At 43.0% G+C, this 23,842-nt stretch overlaps 1 protein-coding gene across 1 annotated transcript in view; it reads right to left on the bottom strand.

Moving 5' to 3' along the window:
* Positions 1-23,842, bottom strand: part of LOC126416072 (tubulin beta-1 chain-like) — a 79,080-nt gene that overhangs the window by 35,009 nt on the left and 20,229 nt on the right. Inside the window, exon 2 of the mRNA XM_050083553.1 lies at positions 12,258-12,595. Within this exon, the coding sequence (XP_049939510.1) occupies positions 12,258-12,595 (338 nt within the window). The remainder of the gene's footprint in view (positions 1-12,257; positions 12,596-23,842) is intronic.

The raw sequence follows: 23,842 nt of genomic DNA on the forward strand, positions 1-23,842 counted from the left end.
CCTTGGAAAGCTACTTTACTGCGTCAGGCGGGGGATACGTCATCCACAACTCTTTGCTCCTTTCCTGATACATTTACGATAGTGCGTGAGAGGAATGACCGCCGCTAAGTCCCCATGTGAACTGTTATAACTCCGGTCTTCCCGTTGCGGTCATTTGGGGGAGATTTATACGTGAAGGAAAGCAGAGTCGTCCTGGAAACAAATGGAACAATCGGGATGAACCGACCATCGTTTCATCCTCTAGCAATAGCTTCTATTGGATGCGGTATGGACCGGTGGGTGTAACCAAATCGTTCTCCCGGTCGTCGTCGGGGTAGCAGACCTGATGTCACTACTTCTTATAGCATCACTACTTAAATGGCATCACGACGCAGAGTGCAGTCCGTTCCGGTCCTCCCACCGATAAGCAATTTCTGACAGTGCCGAAAGTCGAACCCTGGTCCCCAGCACAGCAGTCACGGAGGCGGACTGGGATGTATGTGGGAAGGACTAATATGTTTCACTGGCTTTTCCTGGAACGTAATCTTTTGGAATTTTAATTCCAGTCTCCCCTGATGATCAGCTTGAGCATGAGGTTCATCTTTCGTAAGGAAACTACATTTCCTGAGGTGTTTTGATGTAAATCTGTCAGATATCTACTTTACACACATCTAATTTACTGTGCTCATTCCACTTTGGATAGCTTCAGAAGTATACTCCTAAATGACTTAGGTTTGTTACTGTTCTGAACGATTTATAGCCAATCGTGTATGCTTCCAGTAATGAAGCATTGCGTCTATTTATGTACAACATGTTACATTTATTTTGAGAGTCGTTTCTCCAGTCGCTGCATAAAGCATCGACAATTTGCGAGTATCTCTGCACTTTGTTGTAACATTCTTTGCAGCTTTTCCAGTACCAATAAAGGCGACATGTGGAACTAATTCACACAACGATGTACATCTGTCGATGTGATGTAAGTAGGTGAAAACATATTTTTCAGCAGTGATACTGGCCTTTGAATTTCCGCAATAGTCCTTGCTTTGTAAAAGAAATAGACAAATATAGGTGCGGATATCCGCAAAGTAATTACTACTGCGTCACCGAAATGAATATCAAAACGTTCCACTATACACTTCATATGGCACACACAGAGACCGTTGTCCGAACGAACCGGAATGTCAAAGATTCCCAGGGAGAAATATTTGCCACATTCGGAAGTTCACCCGCTCTCGCCCGCCCCCGCATGTTATAGTGTCCGTAATTTTTCCTTTTGTACTGTGTCTAACTTTGTTTTATTGCTTGTTTTGTTTTCGTGAAACACTGTGACGTTTTTATGAGGACTTTTAATTTTTCCTGCGCGTTCTCCCACTAAGGAAGACACTATGAAAGCGAAAATATTCAGGTTTTACATTGCCTGAACAAAGAAAAAGTTTTCATTGCGCTTAAATAAGAACGTAGAAAGATAAAAGTCTAATGAGAATTGTTTCGACACTGAAAACGTGAGGCGTGCTGACAGAGAAAAACACATGTATTCGACATCATTTGACAATTTGGAAGAAAACAACACACGTAGGGTGTACCGAAAACTGGTTTGTACTGAATTCTCAGTATTACTTGCTGTGTTTTTCCATGTGTGTATTTTCACGAGCAAGTAGATGTTGATCTCTGAGAACTTATACGGTACTTCTAGTTCCCATCAGCGTGTACAATATGCCGTACAGTTTTGTAAAGAACACCTGTTATGAATTTTGCCATGGCTACTATAAACTCCACTAGCGAACCCGGCAATGTTTGCAATTGCTGAATATGTATGGAAATTGGATGTACGTCATAATATCTTTTTCCTCCTTTCTGTCCATCTCCCCCCCTCTCTTTGTGCATCTCCTCATCCTTCAGCTCTCACTGTCTATCACCTCGAACCCCTTTTCTCTGTCCATCTTCTCCCTGTGTCTGTCTACATCTTCCTCTTCCTTCTTTTTGTCCATCTTCTCCCTTCCCCCCTCTACATACATTCCCCGCACCCTACTGCAACTGTCCGTCTCCTCCTCTTTCTCTGTCATGAGCTTTTTTTGTTGTTACCGCCAGCTTATCCCTTATTGAGAACTGAAGTAGCTAGAAGAATCTATAAATCTTATACGGTGTACCTCAGATCTCCCGTGCCGATGCATTTGAGAGATTAGTAGCTTAAGAGACATTAATTCGCATAGTTTCAGTCTGCTAATGGGTAAAATTACAAATTTCGTACAATTCAGGTCCCATTCTTCTTCATGTGCCGTCTCCTCTAAGAAGGTTGGCTGTCATCATGGCAATTTCTGATCTTGATTTGGCTGATCTAAGGAGTTCTGACGTTGAACAGTTGTACCAATTTTTTATATTGTCAATCCAGGATGTCCGTCTTCTACCCCTCGTTCTCTTCCCACAAATTTTCCCTTCTAGTATTATTTGCAATATTTTGTAATTTACTCCCCTAATAACATGGCCTAAATATTGTAGCTTCCTTACTTTAATAATTTTAATTAATTCTTTTTCCTTTCCCATTCTTCTTAGGACATCTTGATTAGTAATCCTCGACACCCAACTAATTCTAAGTATTATTCTATATGCCCACATTTCAAAAGCTTCTAAACTGTTCATGTCCTTCTTTTTCAATGTCCACGCTTCCATTCCGTATAATAATTTTGAGAATACATAGCATCTTAGCAACCTCATTTTTGTGTTTAAACAAATGTCTCTCGAACAGAATGCATTTTTCATCTTATTAAAGATACTTCTGGCCTGTCCTATTCTCGATTTAATTTCTTCTGAGCTTTCAATCTCCTCATTTACAATTGTTCCGAGATATTTAAATTTACGTACTTGATCGACTCTTTCCCTATTGATTGTAAGATTTTCTTGTTGGTGTGTTTTAGATATCACCATGAACTTAGTCTTGCTTACGTTAAGAGTCAAGCCAAATTCTTCACTTTTTTCTGCGACTTTGTCAAGAAGTAATTGTAGATCTTTGAGGTTTCCAGCTAGTAGTGCAGTGTCATCAGCAAACCTAACATTGTTAATGTTTAGCCCATTCACTTTAATGCCAGCTATTTCATCTGATAGAGCTGCCTGGATTATGTCTTCTGAATACATATTAAACAATAAGGGTGAGAGAACGCAACCTTGTCTCACACCCCTCTTTATTTCTATATCATTCGATAACTCATTTTCTACCTTCACGGTTGCGGTTTGATTGTAGTAGAGGTTATATATAATGCGGATGTCTTTCTTATCAAGTGTTTTCTTTTCTAACAATTCTATGAGATGATCATGACGAACTTTGTCAAATGCTTTATTATAATCCAGGAAGCACACATATAGTGGCTGGTTAACCTCCATACATCGTTGCGCTAATATGTTAAAAGCAAACAATGCTTCTCTTGTACCGAGGGAACTTCTAAAACCGAATTGTGTTTCACTTATACCTTCTTCTACTTTTTTGTATATTCGTTGGTGTATAACTTTTAGAAATATCTTTAAGGTGTGACTCATTAAGCTTATTGTACGGTGATCATTACAAGTTTTGGCATTAGCCTTTTTGGGTAATGTAACAAAGGTAGATGTCAACCAATCCCTAGGAATAATTCCCGAATTATAAATATCATTAAACAATTGTACAAATATATCTATATGGTCTATTCCTATGAGTTTCAGGATGTCATTTGGTATCTTATCCGGTCCAGGGGCTTTTCCTGTCTTTGATTTGTTGATAACATGTAATATTTCTTCTTTCGATATGCTTGGTCCTTGTTCTCCGATCATGTTATCATAAAATTTTTGATCTTTTCTTGTATCTTCAAATAGTTCTTTGACATATTCTGTCCACCTGTCCAGTTTACCTTTAACATCAGGAATTATTTTGTCATTTTTATCTAACAATAAACTTGTACTTTTCTTTTTATTAAGTCCAGCTAAATCTTTAACTTTTTTGTGTAAGTTGAAACTATCATGTCTTGTTTCATAACTCTCAATTTCAGAGCATTGTTCCTTGTACCATTCTTCTTTTGCTCGCCGTGTTTCTTTTCGTATTTCTGCATGTAATATTTTATACTCACTTTCATCTCTATTTTTAAGTATTCTTCTTTGTTCCATCAATTGTAATGTCTTCTCTGTCATCCACTTCTTTTTCATGTTGTCGTGTTTGGTCGCCATTGTGTTTTTACATGCATTATTTAATGCGTCTTTTATAAGTTCCCATTTGCCATCAATGTCTTCTGTTTGATTATTCTTTATCCTAACTAATTCGTAATTAATCTCTTCAGAAGTCTTTTGTTTAGTCAAGGGGTCTCTTAGAATAGTTGTATTTATATAGTCCTTCTTTTGTTTCTTTTGTATGGCTTTCAGTTTCACATGGAACTTTGCTACTAAAAGGTTATGATCAGAAAATATATCAGCTCCTGGATATGTTTTCACACCATGAATAGAATTTTTGTACCTCTTGTTTATAAGTATGAAATCAATTTGATTTCTGCAAACTTCTTCATTACAGTCTCTTGGTGATTTCCAAGTATAAAGTCTTCGTTTAGGGAGTTTAAAAAATGTGTTTGTAATAGACAGATTGTTTTCCTGGCAAAATTGTGACAGCAAATCTCCTCTTTCATTTCTTGTTCCTAAACCAAAAGGTCCAATAAGATCACCTTCACTTCCTTCACCTATTTTGGCATTAAAATCTCCCATGATGATAATAATGTCTCTGCTTTTTGAGGTTCCTATTGCTTGTGTTAATTCTTCATAAAATTTTCCTATTTCTTCTTGGTCTTTGTCGGCTGTTGGAGCATAGATTTGGATTAAATTAATATTTGTTTGTTTCGTTTGTAAATGTAGACGGATTACTCTATCTGAGATTGGTAAAATGCTTTTGACAGATTTACTAGCATACTCATCTAAAATTATTCCTACCCCATTCCTGTGCTGGCTATCAGAATTTCCCGAGTAATATACTTTCATGTTGTCAATGGTCATTTCTCCTGAGTCAGGCCATTTTGTTTCACTTACACCCAAAATGTTAATTTTTAGGCGTTTCATTTCTTGTATAACATTATTTACTTTGCCTGGTTGGTATAATGATCTTACATTCCAAGTTGCTATTGTTGCATTATTTTTGTATTTACTTGTGGCATTGTTCAAGGCTCTCCCCCCCCGGAAATCCGAGTGGGGGAGTTGAAACTCCGGATAATTTGACATTGAACCCTGCCATGATGAGTTTTCCTGGGGATATCCATTGGATCTGTAATGCTGTGGTTTCCCGTTGCCTTCAGCATCCTATGCCGTTGACCACCCTTGGTGATTCTTCCGTCTTTAGGAGTGATTTCTCACTCCAAGGACAAGAGGGTGCCCTTGCTCTACCAGCTCATCCGCCCTCTAGAAGGTCGTTGGCTTAGTACAGGGTTCTCCTTATCCCGGGTCCCATAGTAGTGTTCTAATCGTATGCTGGTTAGTCATAAATACATCTTTACTGTTTTCCATTGAAACCGACAGCGGGAAAAAAACACATAGTTGTGTATACGTCTTATGTTTAAAATTATATATAAAAAGAAAGAATGCGTATGAAATAAACAATTGAGGAGTAACTCTTCAAAACACTATTAGTCCACAAACAAAAGTTTTACAGGAGAAGCAAAAAAACTAATATTAGGCAAAGTTGTGGAGTAAATTAGGATTTGTGTATGAGAATTATATGTCTGATGTTTAAATGCGCCGCTATTGTGGCTAAAACTGACTGCGAGAAAGCAAGTGAAACGCCGTCGTTTCCCACTGGAAACCTATGCACTGATATTTTTAAAAAAAGTGTAGCCTATGGCTGTCTGTGTATGTATTAGAGTGTAATTTTAACTACATCGGTGAAGAACTTCTCGAGAATTTGGCAGTCACCATTTCCCCTTTATGTACAACACACACATACACACATATTTGAAGTTAATCGATCAAGAATTTTTCTAGATTTTTGCTGAAACCTTTCCCCCTTCATACTGTACACACAGGATGATTCAGCTGCCGTCACCGACGTCGTTTTTTGCAGCCAGCCGCGGTGGCCGAGCGGTTCTCGGCGCTTCAGTCTGGAACTGCGCGACCGCTACGGTCGCAGGTTCGAATCTTGCCTCGGGCATGGATGTGTGTGGTGTCCTTAGGTTAGTTAGGTTTAAGTAGATCTAAGTTCTAGGGGACTGATGACCTCCGCTGTTAAGTCCCATAGTGCTCAGAGCCATTTGAACCATTTTTTGTCGTTTTGTGCAACCGAAAATGATCTATGTGGGCCTTCATAAACCACGCGCTACATTTTCATCTTCTCTCGCTGTTTTCACTGGAACCTCAGTATTTTAGTTATTTATGAAAAACATACAACGTGACCAAATGCATCTACATTCCGACACTCATTCTTCACCAAACAGGATTTCTAGTATACTGTTAGTGGCATTATCTCCTACCACTGTTAGAAAATGTCTGACTTTATGACCCACACCTCATCCCTTGCCTTGACGCCTCTGCAACAGAGGTAAGAACTGCGACGCCCAGCGTTCAAATTTCACGCTTTTCTTACGGGTGACCTAGGGAAACATTTAGGACGTAACAGATCGATAAGAAAACGATTCAGGGGGTGTCATACGGGACGTGAATGAAGCCACCTCTTCCCTAGGGGCGTGGTCGAAAGTGACAGTTTGCAGTGCCATATGACACAGGACAACTTTTGACACTACTAACCTTACTGGAGTGTAGCGTGAACGTAGTTTTTGGTCTGGTATCCGAGATGGAACCACAAGGGACGGTTCAAAACCATCCACCGAAATTTGAACGTGATCGGGAGCAGAAATCCCTCAGATATCGCATGCGGCCAGTAGGTGCTAGTTTCGAGAGCGCTACCTAACCGGCCAGCGCGGCATGTAGTGATCGTTGCACTGGCGTCTCTGTTCAGAGATATTTAATAAAATATCCAGGAAAGGTGCACAGGTGCCATGGAGGGCTTTTCCAAACTGAGGGACCGATTGCCGCTTTATTCACGTGCGTGTTATTGGCACATGACAGCTTGCACATATCAAAGCCGAACGCGGAAAAGCCTAGGTGAAAAGAAAAGAAGAAACCCACCCTTTTCTGCTTCGAATCACGTTCAGATTTCGTCAAACGGTTTTGAATGGTCCTAGGTGCTTCACACTGTGAACTCACGTTCAGTGCGGTTGAACCCCATGACGTCCTTAGAGAAGGTGAGACGCCCGGTAAACCCGCTGGGCAGAACAGGTGATTAGGATTGTGGAAAGGGCCAAATAAGGTTGGGGTCAGTTTCACCTTAAAATTGTAATTTATTGTAATTTAATAACACATTTACAAGCAACCGGCCATAGCCCAACCTTTACAACTACGAGTTTCAAAAAAATGCAACTCTTTCGCGGCTGAAGGCCTCCACACAAGAAATCTTAAAAGGCAACAAGTTAAAATGCAGTTAAAATTGCAAATAAAATAATTAAAATATATACGGTACAGCTAGGCCGAAAACCTCAAGGCAAGGGTGGACAGACAAACATAAACAAGATGCAATACAATCCGCTGAAAGCCCACAATAAAATTTTCAAGATTTTAAAATAAATTACCATAACCTTTCAAAGGCGGGAGGCTGCAATGTTTAAGCTCGAAAGGTAATTTGAAGAATAAGGTTCCAAGCCGCAATTTTAAGCTCGAAAGGTAATTTGAAGAATAAGGTTCCAAGCCGCAATTTTAAGCTCTAAAGGTAATTTTTGAGAGTAAGGTTCCAAGGCTGAAGGCCCACAAATAATTTTCCAAAATTAAAAAAGAAATATAACCATAAGCCTTAAATTTTAAGTAGCTGAAACTGGATTAAAAGAAAAGACAACACAACGGCAATAACCTTTCAGCAAATATCCACTTGTCGGAATTCAAACTTAATTACATAAAACACAGTAAAACCAAGAATTTTTCTTTTATCATTGGCTATGATAGATTATAAACAGACAATTGAACACCGTTGAGAAAGACAGCAAAGACAACAGCACTCAGAAGCCTCCAGTGGGTCGGTCTGCCCTCGTTCACTTAGGTGAGACAGGTGGTGAGTCCAACTACATTCGATCCGTCAGAACCCAGCCAAGGGACAGCCACGGACAGACCGACAAACGAGTTCCTTGCCACCAATCGGTACATGAGAATTCAAACACAAAATTTTACAGGCGTGATTATCCACATTATTAAGCTGTCAAAATTACACACCGTGTTGGACGGCGACAACAGGTAAGGAAAGGACACTGCCTGAAATTACGTTGGTGGCCAGGGCAGGTAGCCAGAACACTAACGGCCACAAGGCAGAAAATTCCGCTGGTGCACTTGAATTGTAGTCAACCAATATAGTTAATTTCACCGCATGCCGGCTGAATTTCAGCAATCCAAACACTCTGTGTTGCTCACAGGAAAACCTCCCCAACAGCAAACCACAGAAATGAACCACACAACTTGGGCACTTGAAACCATTACTCAACTTTGACGTCCTGGGTCCGTGAACCACGAAGCTCGTAGCGGCGATCGGATAGCTCCACACACGCTCCGACACTGCGCAAGGACCGCCAGCGGACCCAGTCGAATGCACCGCGCGGATATAACTTCCCTGGTCCGCAGCAACCGACCGACTCCTCTCAGAATGCCGACAACATTTAAAATAGTCGTCAGTGGAAATAACGCCAACTACACACACAACCTGAAAAGCACTTGCACACAGGCCTGAACGATACCCAACAGTAACTAAGCACTCACGAAGGCAAATCGGGAGTCGATGCACACACACACACACACAGCCGACTCATGAACGATCGGCGAGCCAAAACGCATCGTCCGGTAGGACGACCGACCGACGATCCACCAAGACCGTGGCCCGGCTCAAGTGATGCATGGCGGCAATAGTCGGGTGAGCCATGTCGACGCAGACCTCACTGCTCCAGTCCGACTGCTCTAGTGCCGCATTGCAACTCCCCTGCTGGCAAGTCCGGACTGCGCTCCAGACGCGTTCCAACTGACTGGCAGACCCGAACTCGCAATACGAACTGACTACAACAGACCGGGAAGTAATAGCAGTCGAGCAAACATACTAGGAGAGGGGATATATCGATACGCGCTGCTAGCGCTGGTCACGGTCAGGCAAGGCGGCAACTCAGTGCCAGTAGTAATTTAAACTAACGTAGTGAGGTGGAAGTACGTTAAAAACAGGGTGTAAAATACATGATGACGGTAACACGAACCACGCACGACTCAGAAGGTTTGAAGGGTTGAATCCTCGGAGGGGTGTCAGTAGTTTCAAAAGGTCGTCAACTACGTCTTCCGGTTGCATATCACAATGCTAACTAACGTTTTCTACCGCGAAATGTGTGAAAACAAGAGGTTGTTTAGTTCTTGTCCTTTGTTACACCTCCTGAGGGGTTCTCGCACTATCCGAAAAGTTTTCCTGATTTCGATTGTGTGCATCTGGAATCTGACCTGCGTGGCAAAGGCGTTGCGACAAGGTGGGTTTCGAGACTTCGCATTCTTATCACGTTCACACTCTTCAATCCACCTACCTCGACAGGCTTCTTCCTTGCTCGTTTTCCCTTCACTCTGTCGTAGCAAGTATCAGCCAGCTGGTGCAAAGCAACGTTAAAGAAATCACCACCTAATACCTACCAAAGAGAGGCCTCAGAACTCTAGTTAAAAATGAGTTCATGGTAAACATCGAGGGTCCGGGTTCTACCTTCTTGTAGCGAGGTGTTTAAAGTTCTGTTCGCTATTTATTGCCACTAAGAATCAGGAAATGGCTATCACGTTTGCACTAATATTTTCTCTGCGCGTTCACAGTTATAAAGATGTGCTACACATAGCCACACGAAAGCAATCAGAAAGTTCGACCTGAATATTACGATCTATATAGTCACTGAACCACAACTATACGCGAGTTAAACAATCGGTAGATTCAGTAGCCTTTCCTTACAGAAGTGCCCGTCATACTATTCCGTCACGAATGCGCAACCCGCCATCACGAATTTTCTTAGTTCACTAGAATATTTCACACTCGAGTATCTTTCACACGGAAGCACATAATGTTAACAAACATTCACTAAAATGCTTCCTACTCAATTCGCTTTCTGTTTGCGATGACCGAACCGAATTTACGTCTCTAATTCTCCATTTTACATATTATTTGCCAAAAGCGATCTAACATGATGCGTTCAATACAACGGTTCGAAAGCGACTTCCCTATGCCATGTCTTCGTACAGATGGCATCCCTCTCTTTGTGCCGGAAGCTGTCAGTTCTGATTTGCTGTTGATCTGAATGACCAATCAGAACATTATTTCTAGATTATTCTCGCGGCAAAATCCTCTCTTATCCAGTCGCAATTTAGAAAGCAATTTTACGTAAGCAAAACTTCAATTTATTAGACTAGATTTAATTATAAACCGAATAATTCCCAAATTAAATAACAAACTTATTACGTTACTAGCTTCTTTTTTGGCTGCCTGTTAGAAAAGCATGCTCACTCAGACATATGTCATATGAGTCGTGGTTCTTCCCAGAAATTTTTCCCATTACTTGGATTTCACATAGACCTTTACAAAACAAAAAATTTCGAGTTTTCATATGTCCCTAATTCAGTTTCTCAATTACACCCACGGACTCATGTAAAAATGTATAACTGAATATAAATTTTAAAAGGTTCCACTATTCCATCAAATAAAAACTGCAAATGTTATAAAATGAAATATTCGAATTTATTGATTTTCAGGAGCTGAACTTTTCGTAATAGGTCCATATGGTGTTGAAAGTTAATCTATTAACCGTTACTAGATCAGTTTTGAAATACCAGAATGGTCTTTTGTGATTTTAGATAAAATTTTCTATCTTCTAAACTATGATAAATAAGGAAATGAAAGTTCGACGGTATCATTTCAGCAGTAAGAAATAGCAGTGTATAAAGTTTGAACAAAATTGGAGAATAAGTAATGCAGTTCACTTAGATTTATAGGGACTGTAAATATTGGTAAATGTTACTGGCTGTCTGTCAGTGCTACAGGCGGCGACTGACATAGGTGCGTAAGCTGCTTTCTAAAGAACGAATGGATCTCCTACAGCTACCGTACCAGAGGCGCTCACAGATTCATACTTTACTGCACCTATGGTAACACAAAATAACCTGCTATATTACAGTGTCAAGAAATGGGTGAGATGCGAGTCATTAGAAGACCGTTCCACATCGTGATACGTAGATGGTGGCGTTGGGCACAATTGTTGGTGCCAATGTGAGAACACTAACCCACCTTACACCGTACATGAACTTCAGAGTACTGGCATATTTTTTACGTGTGTCGACACGTTGCTTTTTGAACAGTCGCCGAGCGTGTGGGTGACGTCGCTGGGTGTCACACCCTTGCACCACTACAGAGATGCTCTGGAAATCCATCAAGAAAAGGACTGCAGCCGGACACGATAATGATAACAAAACCTGCGGTTGTATTTCAATCCAACGTCGTTTATTCTTTGTAAGACATGGTACCAGTTTCGACACCAAGTGGTATCGTCTTCAGGCCCCTGCATATGGAAACATACATAACAGGACTGAAGAGTGTGAGAGCACAGACAACGTAAACCATAGTTCATAACCAAAACGGGACAAATCACATCGTAAAATTACACAATAAAAAATGTGATGTTGTGTGTGTTTCCATGTGCAGGGGCCTGAAGATGACACCATTTGGTGTCGAAACTGGTAGCATGTTTTACAGAGAATAAACGACTTGGGTTCGGATATAGCCGCTGGTTTTCTCATCAGTATCCAAGTACTACCGAGGTAGTTTGTAAGCACCTCCCAACCATATTTCGTTCTGCGTCACAATGGCAGAAAATGGTAAGATTTAGAAAAAAAAAAGAAAATCGGTGCAAATGGCTCTGAACACTACGGGACTTAACATCTGCGGTCATCAGTTCCCTAGAACTTAGAACGACTTAAACATAACTAACCTAAGGGCATCACACACCACCATGCCCGAGGCAGGATTCGAACCTGCGACCGTAGCGGTCGCGCGGTTCCAGACTGATGCGCCTAGAACCGCTCGGCACCAACTGCCGGCAAGAAAATCGGCTTTTGATTTTGTTGCATAGTGTATTTCGTCATTCACCGCGAAAATATCGTGAGTCGTTATCGCCCCAATCCCCAAAGTGCGAGATCTCGGTACGGCCTCGATGTCACCAGATTTGGAAGAGGCGCCGCCACGAAGTACTCACCCCTGGAGGCAGTCGCAGCTCTCGGCCTCCTTGCGCACGACGTCCAGCACCGAGTCCACGAGTTCGGCGCCCTCAGTGTAGTGGCCCTTAGCCCAGTTGTTGCCGGCGCCACTCTGGCCGAACACGAAGTTGTCCGGCCGGAAGATCTGGCCGAACGGTCCGGAGCGCACCGAGTCCATGGTGCCCGGCTCCAGGTCCACCAGGATGGCGCGCGGCACGTACTTGCCGCCCGACGCGTCGTTGTAATACACGTTTATCCGGTCCAGTTGCAGGTCCGAGTCGCCGTGGTACGCGCCCGTCGCATCGATGCCGTGCTCGTCGGAGATGATTTCCCAGAACTGAAACAGCGAGACAAGTTGCTCTTTAAAACACCTGCCACTGGGGAAGCTAGCACAGTGGACAGCTGTCGGCAGGTGCGAGAGCGGGACAATCATGAACCTGAATGAGATTTTCACTCTGCAGCGGAGTGTGTGCTGATATGAAACTTCCTGGCAGATGTGCCGGACCGAGACTCGAACTTGGTGGTAGAGCTCTTGCCTGCGGAAGGCAAATGTCTCGAGTTGGAGTCTCTGTCCGGCGCACAGTTTTAATCTGCCAGGAAGTTTCATATCAGCGCACACTCCGCTGCAGAGTGAAAATCTCATTCTGGAAACATCCCCCAGGCTGTGGCTAAGCCATGTTTCCGCAATATCCTTTCTTTCAGGAGTGCAAGTTCTGCAAGGTTCCCAGGAGAGCTTCTGTAAAGTTTGGAAGGTAGGAGACGCGGTACTGGCAGAAGTAAGGCTGTGAGGAAGGGCGTGAGTCGTGCTTGGGTACCTCAGATGGTAGAACACTTGCCCGCGATAGGCAAAGGTCCCGAGTTCGAGTCTCGGTCCGGCACACAGTTTTAATCTGCCAGGAAGTTTCATATCAGCACACACTCCGCTGCAAAGTGAAAATCTCATTCTGGAAACATCCCTCAGGCTGTGGCTAAGCCATGTCTCCGCAATATCCTTTCTTTCAGGACTGCTAGTTCTGCAAGGTTCGCAGGAGAGCTTCTGCAAAGTTTGGAAGGTAGGAGACGAGGTACTAGCAGAAGTAAAGCTGCGAGGACGGGGCGTGACTCGGGCTTGGGTAGCGCGGATGGTAGAGCACTTGCCCGCGATAGGCAAAGGTCCCGAGTTCGAGTCTCGGTCCGGCACACAGTTGTAATCGGCCAGGATGTTTCAATCACAACCCTTCCTTTGCTGTACTCTTTTGAGACGAGTACGCGGACTGGTATCTGCGCGTAGCCATATTTTTGTGCAACAGCCTCCCGAAGAAAATTCCTACTCTGACGTCAGTTGATTTAGTTTACCAAAATGGTTCAGAACCTCGTAATTAATATTATGTTTGAGCCTCTTCAGGCAACTAGTTTCCAGAAAAATCGATTTTTTACACGAGTTTCACGTCCGATAAGTTTGAAAATGCTAAGGTGACATTTTAATAGCATACGAAGTTTCGTACAGTGTGTTCGGAAAGTTTTGTTACAAACTTCTAGGGTTTGTAGAAGGGAGTGAGTATATAATACTGTCGCAGATGGCGCTGAATAGCACTGTGATGTAGTGGTTGCGATGGTACACTATTGCGTGGAGTGTCGTGAGTTCAAAACTCATGTGGACTGTACAATTTTAATTTCTATATTCGGTTCGAGTACATACTAGAAGTATCTACAAATGTCAAGAATCATTGGATAGGAATGTTTTGTAGCCGTATATATGCTGTATGCTTTTCTGGCTGGAGGCAGCTCGCTCCGCCCTCTTGTACGTGCAAGTGCTGAATAAACCTTCGTTAAGTGAAGTTAGTGTTCGTCATTCGTCTAATTACACCTTATTCTACGTGACAATATTCTGAATAGGCACCCATGTCCGGAAACGTACCGTTTCCGTTCCAAGACGGCTTCAATTCAGATGTGTAACGCTGCCACGTCTGCTCAGAGAAAGAGGAAAGTCTCGCAGCAGCTTGTTCCGGCACGCAGTAGGGTAGACAGGACGACGTGTAAGACACAAGGCGACCGCCTGATGTTGTAATGCACCAGTACTATTCTATACGTACAGTATGTTGGGTTCTTTTTTGTTCTGGAATAATGTAACATGTAATCTTCAATTGTTAATACAAACAAATGTGCTTGTGTGATAAATGGATGTTTCGTTATGTTTCCTTTCGAAATGTTGCGTAACAATTTCACTACGTAACATCTAATTCATTTTCTCAACCAGAATTGGATGAGTTACACCTCTGAATGGAAACCGTCGTAAAACTGAAACGGTACTTTTCCGGACATGGTTTTCTGTTCAAAATATTGTGTACTCACTCCCATCTACAAGTCGTTGAAGTCTGTAGTGGAATTTTCGAACATCCTGTGTAAAACGGTTGCGTACATTTTTCTGTGGAATTAAATACTTCGCAAATGATCAAGGTTTTTTCGAAATGTCACATCCACTCAAATTTGAATCTGCAGACTTGAAATAATTATACTAGATGTGTATACCACAAAAACTGTGAGTGGAAGTTTTTATACCGTCATTTTTAATATTATCAAAGAAGCTATGAATTAAAAATACAGAATTTAGTAGAGTGTAACAGATTATCTACTCTTCAGCATTAAGTTCTAGGTACTACAGCACAATATTCTGGCTTTGAAGTGATAGAGATGTACAAAGTTCCAAAGAAATCAAAGTGCTAATAAAGGGTACAGCAATGACAGAAAGCGCAGTTGAGAGGAGAATGTCTACCCGAAATATTCTACTTAAAAATCGTGCAAGCTACATTTACTGGAATAGAGAATCGAAATTTAAACAGGATGTTCCTCAAGCATTTATCTATTGCAAGAAAAATAGAAAGTAGATACAGTACCGAGTGCGACAGATACTTAATGTTGTGGGTTGGCAGGAGAGCCAACACCGTATTATTAGAGGAAGCCGAAAGGCACGCGTTTTAGCTCACGCAGGCTGGCGAGAGGTCTGGAGCAGGACAACGAAATTAGACTTTAGAAAAACGGACGTAGCTGGTGGAATACTTAACTTTAATCCATTAATGATGAGCGTCGCTCTTGACTGTACATGACTCAGTATCAATAGTAACTGGTAATGGCGCCTTGCTAGGTCGTAGCAAATGACGTAGCTGAAGGCTATGCTAACTATCGTCTCGGCAAATGAGAGCGTATTTTGTCAGTGAACCATCGCTAGCAAAGTCGGTTGTTCAACTGGGCGAGTGCTAAGAAGTCTCTCTAGACCTGCCGTGTGGCGGCGCTCGGTCTGCAATCACTGATAGTGGCGACATGCGGGTCCGACGTATATTAACGGACCGCGGCCGATTTAAAGGCTACCACCTAGCAAGTGTGGTGTCTGGCGGTGACACCACACTTAAAATGTAATTTGGCAAGGAGGGTGCATTTCAAGTATGTAGTTAGATGCACTGACCATCTAAAACCGAGTGGTTCAAAAATGGCTCTGAGCACTATGGGACTTAACTTCTGAGGTCATCAGTCCCCTAGAATTTAGAACTACTTAAACTTAACTAACCAAAGGACATCACACACATCTATTCCCGAGGCAGGATTCGAACCTGCGACCGTAGCGGTCTCGCGGTTCCAGACTGTAGTGCCTAGAACCGCTCGGCCACCCCGGCCGGCTCCGAGTGGTTCGCTCGATGTCCGCACAGTGTGTTGCAGTCGGTCACGGTGCAAATATCAGTCTGTCGGAGACTCGAAATGTATTCGTGTGTGCATGGCCGTAAGTAGGGGTGGGGACGGGTGGGAGCAAACTGGGCAGCTGCTCCAGATCTGAAGTTTTTACGGGGTGGCAATATTTGCGGAAAACTGCGCAAAACCATTGGCATGAAACAAGTTCCTAAAATTTGGATCTCCGGCTCACAGTGAAGAAGTGATATACACTCCTGGAAATTGAAATAAGAACACCGTGAATTCATTGTCCCAGGAAGGGGAAACTTTATTGACACATTCCTGGGGTCAGATACATCACATGATCACACTGACAGAACCACAGGCACATAGACACAGGCAACAGAGCATGCACAATGTCGGCACTAGTACAATGTATATCCACCTTTCGCCGCAATGCAGGCTGCTATTCTCCCATGGAGACGATCGTAGAGATGCTGGATGTAGTCCTGTGGAACGGCTTGCCATGCCGTTTCCACCTGGCGCCTCAGTTGGACCAGCGTTCGTGCTGGACGTGCAGACCGCGTGAGACGACGCTTCATCCAGTCCCAAACATGCTCAATGGGGGACAGATCCGGAGATCTTGCTGGCCAGGGTAGTTGACGTACACCTTCTAGAGCACGTTGGGTGGCACGGGATACATGCGGACGTGCATTGTCCTGTTGGAACAGCAAGTTCCCTTGCCGGTCTAGGAATGGTAGAACGATGGGTTCGATGATGGTTTGGATGTACCGTGCACTATTCAGTGTCCCCTCGACGATCACCAGTGGTGTACGGCCAGTGTAGGAGATCGCTCCCCACACCATGATGCCGGGTGTTGGCCCTGTGTGCCTCGGTCGTTTGCAGTCCTGATTGTGGCGCTCACCTGCACGGCGCCAAACACGCATACGACCATCATTGGCACCAAAGCAGAAGCGACTCTCATCGCTGAAGACGACACGTCTCCATTCGTCCCTCCATTCACGCCTGTCGCGACACCACTGGAGGCGGGCTGCACGATGTTGGGGCGTGAGCGGAAGACGGCCTAACGGTGTGCGGGACCGTAGCCCAGCTTCATGGAGACGGTTGCGAATGGTCCTCGCCGATACCCCAGGAGCAACAGTGTCCCTAATTTGCTGGGAAGTGGCGGTGCGGTCCCCTACGGCACTGCGTAGGATCCTACGGTCTTGTCGTGCATCCGTGCGCCGCTGCGGTCCGGTCCCAGGTCGACGGGCACGTGCATCTTCCGCCGACCACTGGCGACAACATCGATGTACTGTGGAGACCTCACGCCCCACGTGTTGAGCAATTCGGCGGTACGTCCACCCGGCCTCCCGCATGCCCACTATACGCCCTCGCTCAAAGTCCGTCAACTGCACATACGGATCACGTCCACGCTGTCGCGGCATGCTACCAGTGTTAAAGACTGCGATGGAGCTCCGTATGCCACGGCAAACTGGCTGACACTGACGGCGGCGGTGCACAAATGCTGCGCAGCTAGCGCCATTCGACGGCCCACACCGCGGTTCCTGGTGTGTCCGCTTTGCCGTGCGTGTGATCATTGCTTGTACAGCCCTCTCGCAGTGTCCGGAGCAAGTATGGTGGGTCTGACACACCGGTGTCAATGTGTTCTTTTTTCCATTTCCAGGAGTGTATATCAGTAGTTCTGATCAGTTTCCATGCCAAGATCTTGAACACTCAGCATATGTAGCTGAATGTTTAGATTCCGAAAGCTACAAGCCTGTCGAAAAGAATGAAAAAGTCATACTTTCTTCCAAAATCGTGACAGATGCTAAAAGGTAGCAAGTTAGAGAACACAGCTTCACAAATATACTTGAGTACTCCCGCTTCGGCTTGCTCAAGAGTAAGATAATTTTCTGCTGTAAGACGTACAAATAATTATTCAATGGCATCATAAAACAGGATCGTCTTAGCTACCTTGATGTCCTTGCTATTGAATCAGACTTGACAGTGAAACTGGACTGTGAAGAAATTGTAAACTTGTTTGCAAGTGACAGGGCAAGGAAAAAAACCCATCATTATTTAAATAATACCTGTTTTGTCCCAGATACCTTTCTAAGTGTAATGTAAGTTGTCTGTATTATTTCTGAGTAATTGTAATGAAAGGTGGATTATAGAATTTATATTTAAATTCCTTGTACGACGCTATATTAAGTTTCTGCATTTATAATACTCATAAAAGCACTGTTTTAGGTTTGCAAACTCATAGTTAAGTATTGCACAGACAAAAAACGTACCCACATACTTGACAAACTATAATATTATCTGTATTTCAAGTGTGGCGGAAGGGTTTTGGGGGTTAGCAGCAGAATTTTTTTTTTTTTTTTTTTTTTTTTTTTTTTTTTTTTTTTTTCAGATGCGCCATGAGTCCTAAATACGAGCCTGTGTGTGTAACGATAGCTGCAAACTTGAATGCGAATCGTACTTCATTCGCATTGTATAGAAATTAACTTTTGTGTGAACATTAGACAAGCATTTGCCTCGTCCGTTCCGGTTTCGTGAGCTTTTGTAACCCACTCGTATTGAAATCCGCGTGGCGAGTGAGGCATTGAGCTCTCCGCTTTTAAGGCGAGCTTATGTCGAGCAGACACAGAGTTTGTAGAGCTGTGAATAGCATATTGACTCCGAACTGTGGTACGGTGCTGACGGCAGGGAACAGTTTTGCTGAAGTATTAGGCTTTGTGCGTATTATGTAAGGAAAATTTGAATACACTGATTTTTTCGTGACAAATGAGTTACGTGGTTTCAGGAGGTACTTCCTCGCTACCTCACAGTATGAACTAAGAGTTTTCGGACAGCTGGAAATGTGAACAAATGGAATGCAGACGCCAGATAACTTGTGGGCTGCTATTGTAATGTTACCTACCCGAGTAACACACAAGTCCTGCTGCATGGTGGACAATACATAATGACAACGAAGCTAGAGTCAAGGGCCCCACCACACTGTGTCTGCAAAAGTAACTAACTGAACGCGAAGGGATCATCCTTGTAAAGCATTAGACATTTAGAATTAATCTTTCACTCTGCAGCGGAGTATACACTGTTATGAGAAATTCCTGGCAGCTGAAACAGTTTGCCGGATCGGAACTCGAATCTTGAAAATCGCTTACCTCCAGACTATTACGGCGCGACTCACGACTCGTCCTCATAGCTCTGTTTCCAAACTTTACAAAATCTGTTCTGCAGTCCTTGTGGGACTAGCAATCCTGAAAAGAAATACGTTGCGGAGAAACGGCTTAGCCACAGCCTAGGGGATGTTTTCCCGATTGTTTTATCGTGGCCTATCACTAAGCTATTTCTCAGCAATATCACGTCTTTCAGGAGTGTTAGAGAAGTAAGGTACGCAAGTGAATTGTGAAATTTCGAAAGGAAAACAGACGTAGTGTGATAACAAAGCTTTGAGGAGGGATCCAGAGTCGTGGCCGGACGGAGCAGTCGGTATGAGCGTCGCATGCAAAGGGTAAGGTCCCGGGTTCGATTCTGGCATGTTATAGTAATTTTATGCTTTTGAAGAAGGCTAGATTAATTTAGCCGAAACCTGGTAAAGATCAGAAAATTTGCACAACTGAGGGTGATTCTTCAAAATATTAGTCAATCACAGTTGCTGACGGGGCTGCAATATGCTAAAAATTCCTGCACAGGAATAATGAAGAAAATACATACTGACCGTCCTCTACAAACAATTTACTTATTCAGCGTACGTTACTGTACTGATCAATATGTACGTCAATACAGCAGATTTCATGTGACGGAATCAGCATAGAGGGAGATTCAAAACTGAGAAAGGAACCTGACAAAGTGGTCAGTATCACTGGAACATTTATGAACAGCCTTATAAGAAGCTTGCAGATCCTTGAACTATGAAAATAAAGGATGAATAATATTAGTGGTAAATATCAGAACAACCTCCGTGTTTCTGAGAACATGTTTGCCCCTTGAGCAAACAGGCATCGAGAAACGAAATGAATCAAAAAATGTAAGAGTGATATCAGAAATGAATCGAAATAAAATTTCTCAAGTTACGTCAGTTAAAACTACCGGGAAGATGAGCCGTGGTCATATATAAAATTATTTATTAATGTCCCATCCCCTGTTTGGGAAGACGTTCTCTGAGAAAAACCAACAAGAAGCGACAAATAGGTTTGTAAATCGACCATGACTTCTTAGCCAGGAAGTCTTAGCTGAAGCAAATACTATTGTTAGTATATAGGTCGAATTGAACAGTTTAGGATAGTTGCAGACAAATATTAGGTGGACAGCAAAAGAATAAATAAACAGATGCGCAAAAATGTCCGGATTACTTTTTATAAATGAATTAGTTTTCACATTCAGTTTCTGATATATTTGAAACGGAAAACTTTAATTGGAAAAACATTCCCTGCTATCACATCTCCATCGAGGACCTGCTCGCTATTCTGGACAGAAATATTTTATTACCTGAAGTCTGAAAAAAAAGCGAACTCCTTTTAGTTCGCGAATCGGTAACTGTTTGTTTGAAAGTACACCTACAGTATCCATACAACAGCACTTTTCGTTCACACACTGTCGATTAAATATTACGTGAGACATCAAGGAAGAGATTCTGGAATGAAGTATTGTCTCTGGCTGGCATTTGTTCATCGTATTCGCAAGTGCTCCATTTAATTCGTATGCTTCCTATTCTAAGGCCGGAGATTTGGGTCAATCGAGCAGTTAAGTGCGTTCGTCTGCACCCGAAGTTACTCCAACTGAGGCAATGCATGGAAAAAAGAATTATTTTCGGGAAAATGTCGTCTCTCCCTTCATATTGATAACGAACCTGTAATGCCTTCCAGGGGCTTGAGGTAGGAAGATAGCACCTCGTCGAGATGAGAGGACGTGAACCATGCACAGAAGGTGTCGAGTGCAACGGTGGAGGCCAAGACCAATTGTCTTCTTCCCGTCAAGATGACGGGCGAGGGGCCAAGATAAACCGGATAACAACCGTGTTCACGATATCGAACTGGATAGAAGAGTCAGGGCAAACAAGCCGTCTAGAGGGTCAGGAGCAGAACAATAGCCCGCACCACAGTCTAGAGGAAACAGAGATTAGTTTCTAGAGGGGACAATCAGGAATGACCAGGCGAATGGTGGATAACTGAAGAAAACTTCACAAGCCATTTTATTGGATGATCGGTTGTGATAGAGCTGCACTCTCATCAACGGATATTATGCAAAAATTTTAAACCATAAGATCCGATGATGACAGTATAACTCTGTCGAAGCCAGTCATCCAATAAAATCCCTTTTCAGCGATCTAGGTTTGTGAAGTTTTCTCAAGTTATCACATATTATACATCGCACCCAGACTGACTATGTCAGCAACATATAAAGATGGAAGGGGTTAAATCGAATTCAAATGCTGAGTTATCACAAAGAGATGTTTGAAGTCCTGTTGTCGGAAAACGAGACGGAAGCAACAGAGAAGCTACAACCAGTGGTGCCAATTGTGGTTCAAGATAGAGATATACTTGCTGTTATGGATTCAGGGAGGGATGTGTTCGCTTTCTCAGAACTTGTTTAGAAATCTCTGGTAGAAAAGGGTCAGCTACCGACGTTACTACTACCAGGTGTCAGAATTGCAGGTGTGTTCGGAAAGAGAAGTAAACCTTCGACGTTACCTTCTGGCTGGAGTTTACGATGGGAAACAGCGTGTTTAGACATAACTTGATTGTTTTTCCGCAGGTACGCATACCAATTCTACTGCGGTGAGGCAGGCTAAGAAGTGCACAACTGCAAATAGATGTAGAGAAGCAGCTATGCAAGGCTATATCTGATGGGAAACAGGTGAAACTGGCACTAAAAGAGAGGGAGAGAGGGTGTTTTCCGACAGTGCAATGAATTCCGAAGTACTAAACGTGTGTGCAACATACGAAAAACAGTACTCGTTAATAGAAAATGCAAGAGCAGAATTGGTAGCAGAAGAGGCAGTGATTCATAGCAGTCTCATAAATGAATCAGGCCAGGAAACGGAAGCAGATATCGTGGAACTAATGGAGATACCACTCCAGGCGAAAAGAAAATAGTAAAGCCAGTAGCTGTACCACTACTACCATGTGTTTATGCTGCATCTGGATGAAATTACACAGTTAGAATAAGAGTTTAAAGTGAAACCCAAGCTACCTTCTTTCACTAAGCCATATCGTATCCCACTTCCCAGTATGTTGACAAGACTGATGCGTGATTGTATTTGTGGCAGATCTGAGAATCTGACGATTGCCACTAGTTGCTGTCGAAACTGGTCATGAAATGAACTATTTCATATCAAATGATCTTGGCACCTAATATTATAAATTGGTAGAATTCTATAGGAAGAATCATCCAGGGCGCCACTGATTTTAGCGGTTACAAGGAAGAATATATCTCGGAAATGATGGAAGCAATGCGAATATGAGGTAGACAGGTTCAGGGAATAGTTGGTAAATGCAAGACTTTTAGCTCATCCTAATCGTACTCCACCATTTGATCTTGCGACTGACCGTTTCTGTTGCGGAAACGTTGCTCTACTGTATGATGTAGAAAAATACGCAAATGGATGGGAACACAAGATAACAGCATTCGAGATTCAGATGCTCAATAAGAGCTAGAGGAATTATTCTCCACCTGATCTTGAAGTCCGGAGTTTCAAAAGTTCCAGTTTTTCTTTCTAGGTCGCACACCTACAGTTACAGAATGATCATAAGGCGCTGAATTCTTGATGAAAGCCAAACGCACTCATGGACACCTAATGTGATGGGTAATGACCTTCCAGAAGTTCGCTGTTTCAGTTCACCATCTTCAAGACACGGAGAATGTGATTGTGGATTCCCTATCAAAGCTACTGGTTGTGGAAGAAGGGGTACTGCACTTACAGTACTATGGGTATAAAGTAAGGCTACTGTACATAGATGGCGTGTTTCTTAAGAAAATTTCTTGTAGAATCTCATCTAACGACTTCGTGGAGGAAGAGACAAGATTCTGTGCGGCAAAACATATTCGACCGATCAAAAGTTAGAGCTGTAACTGCCTAAGACAATTGTATTTGATGTGGAATGAAACCCTATTTCACAGGTATAATCATGGGCAAGGGCAATGGAAGATATGCGTGCATAAAGTAATTGTAAACAAACTTACCTGTTATGTTCAGATCAGATAACTCATTTTGGAGCAAATAAATGCTTGGTACACTTTCAGAAAAATTGTCGTTTTAAAATATGGTGAGGTGAACAAGGACGTATTTGTGCTCCAGTATGGCCGGCCGCGGTCGCCGAGCGGTTCTAGGCGCTTCAGTCCGGAACCGTGCAACTGCTACGGTCGCGGGTTCCAATCCTGTCTCGGGCATGGATGTGTGTGGTGTCCTTAGGTTTGTTAGGTTTAAGTAGTTCTATGTTCTAGGGGACTGAAGACATCAGATGTTAAGTCCTATAGTGCTCAGAGCCATTTGAACCATTTGCTCCAGTATGGCATGTCAAAGAACTAAAGTCTGGACAATGTCTGCTACACCCCCAATCTACAAAATAATTTCGAAATGTATTAGATATTTTGTGGCAGTGGCTTCGGACTTGTAAGAGACTTTTCCTAGGAGCAATGGGTATATGTACACACTGGTAATAGTAGAGCTGGTTTTGAAGACTGAATGTGTATACCATTTAGGGAACATTTATGGTGGCAATGACAAGATACCTGTTGACCAACATTTTGGGCAATTCTTCAGGGTGAGATAATTTTTTTTTTTTTTTTTTGTTTGAGTCATCGGTCTTCTAACTGGTTTGACGTGGCCCGCCGCGAAATCCTCTCCTGTGCCAACCTCTTCATCTCAGAGTAGCACTTGCTACCTACGTCCACAATTATTTGCTTGTCGTATTCCAATCTCTGTCTTCTTCTACAG

The sequence above is a fragment of the Schistocerca serialis genome, chromosome 8 (genome assembly GCF_023864345.2).
Source record: "Schistocerca serialis cubense isolate TAMUIC-IGC-003099 chromosome 8, iqSchSeri2.2, whole genome shotgun sequence".
In the NCBI taxonomy this organism is placed as follows: Eukaryota; Metazoa; Arthropoda; class Insecta; order Orthoptera; family Acrididae; genus Schistocerca; species Schistocerca serialis.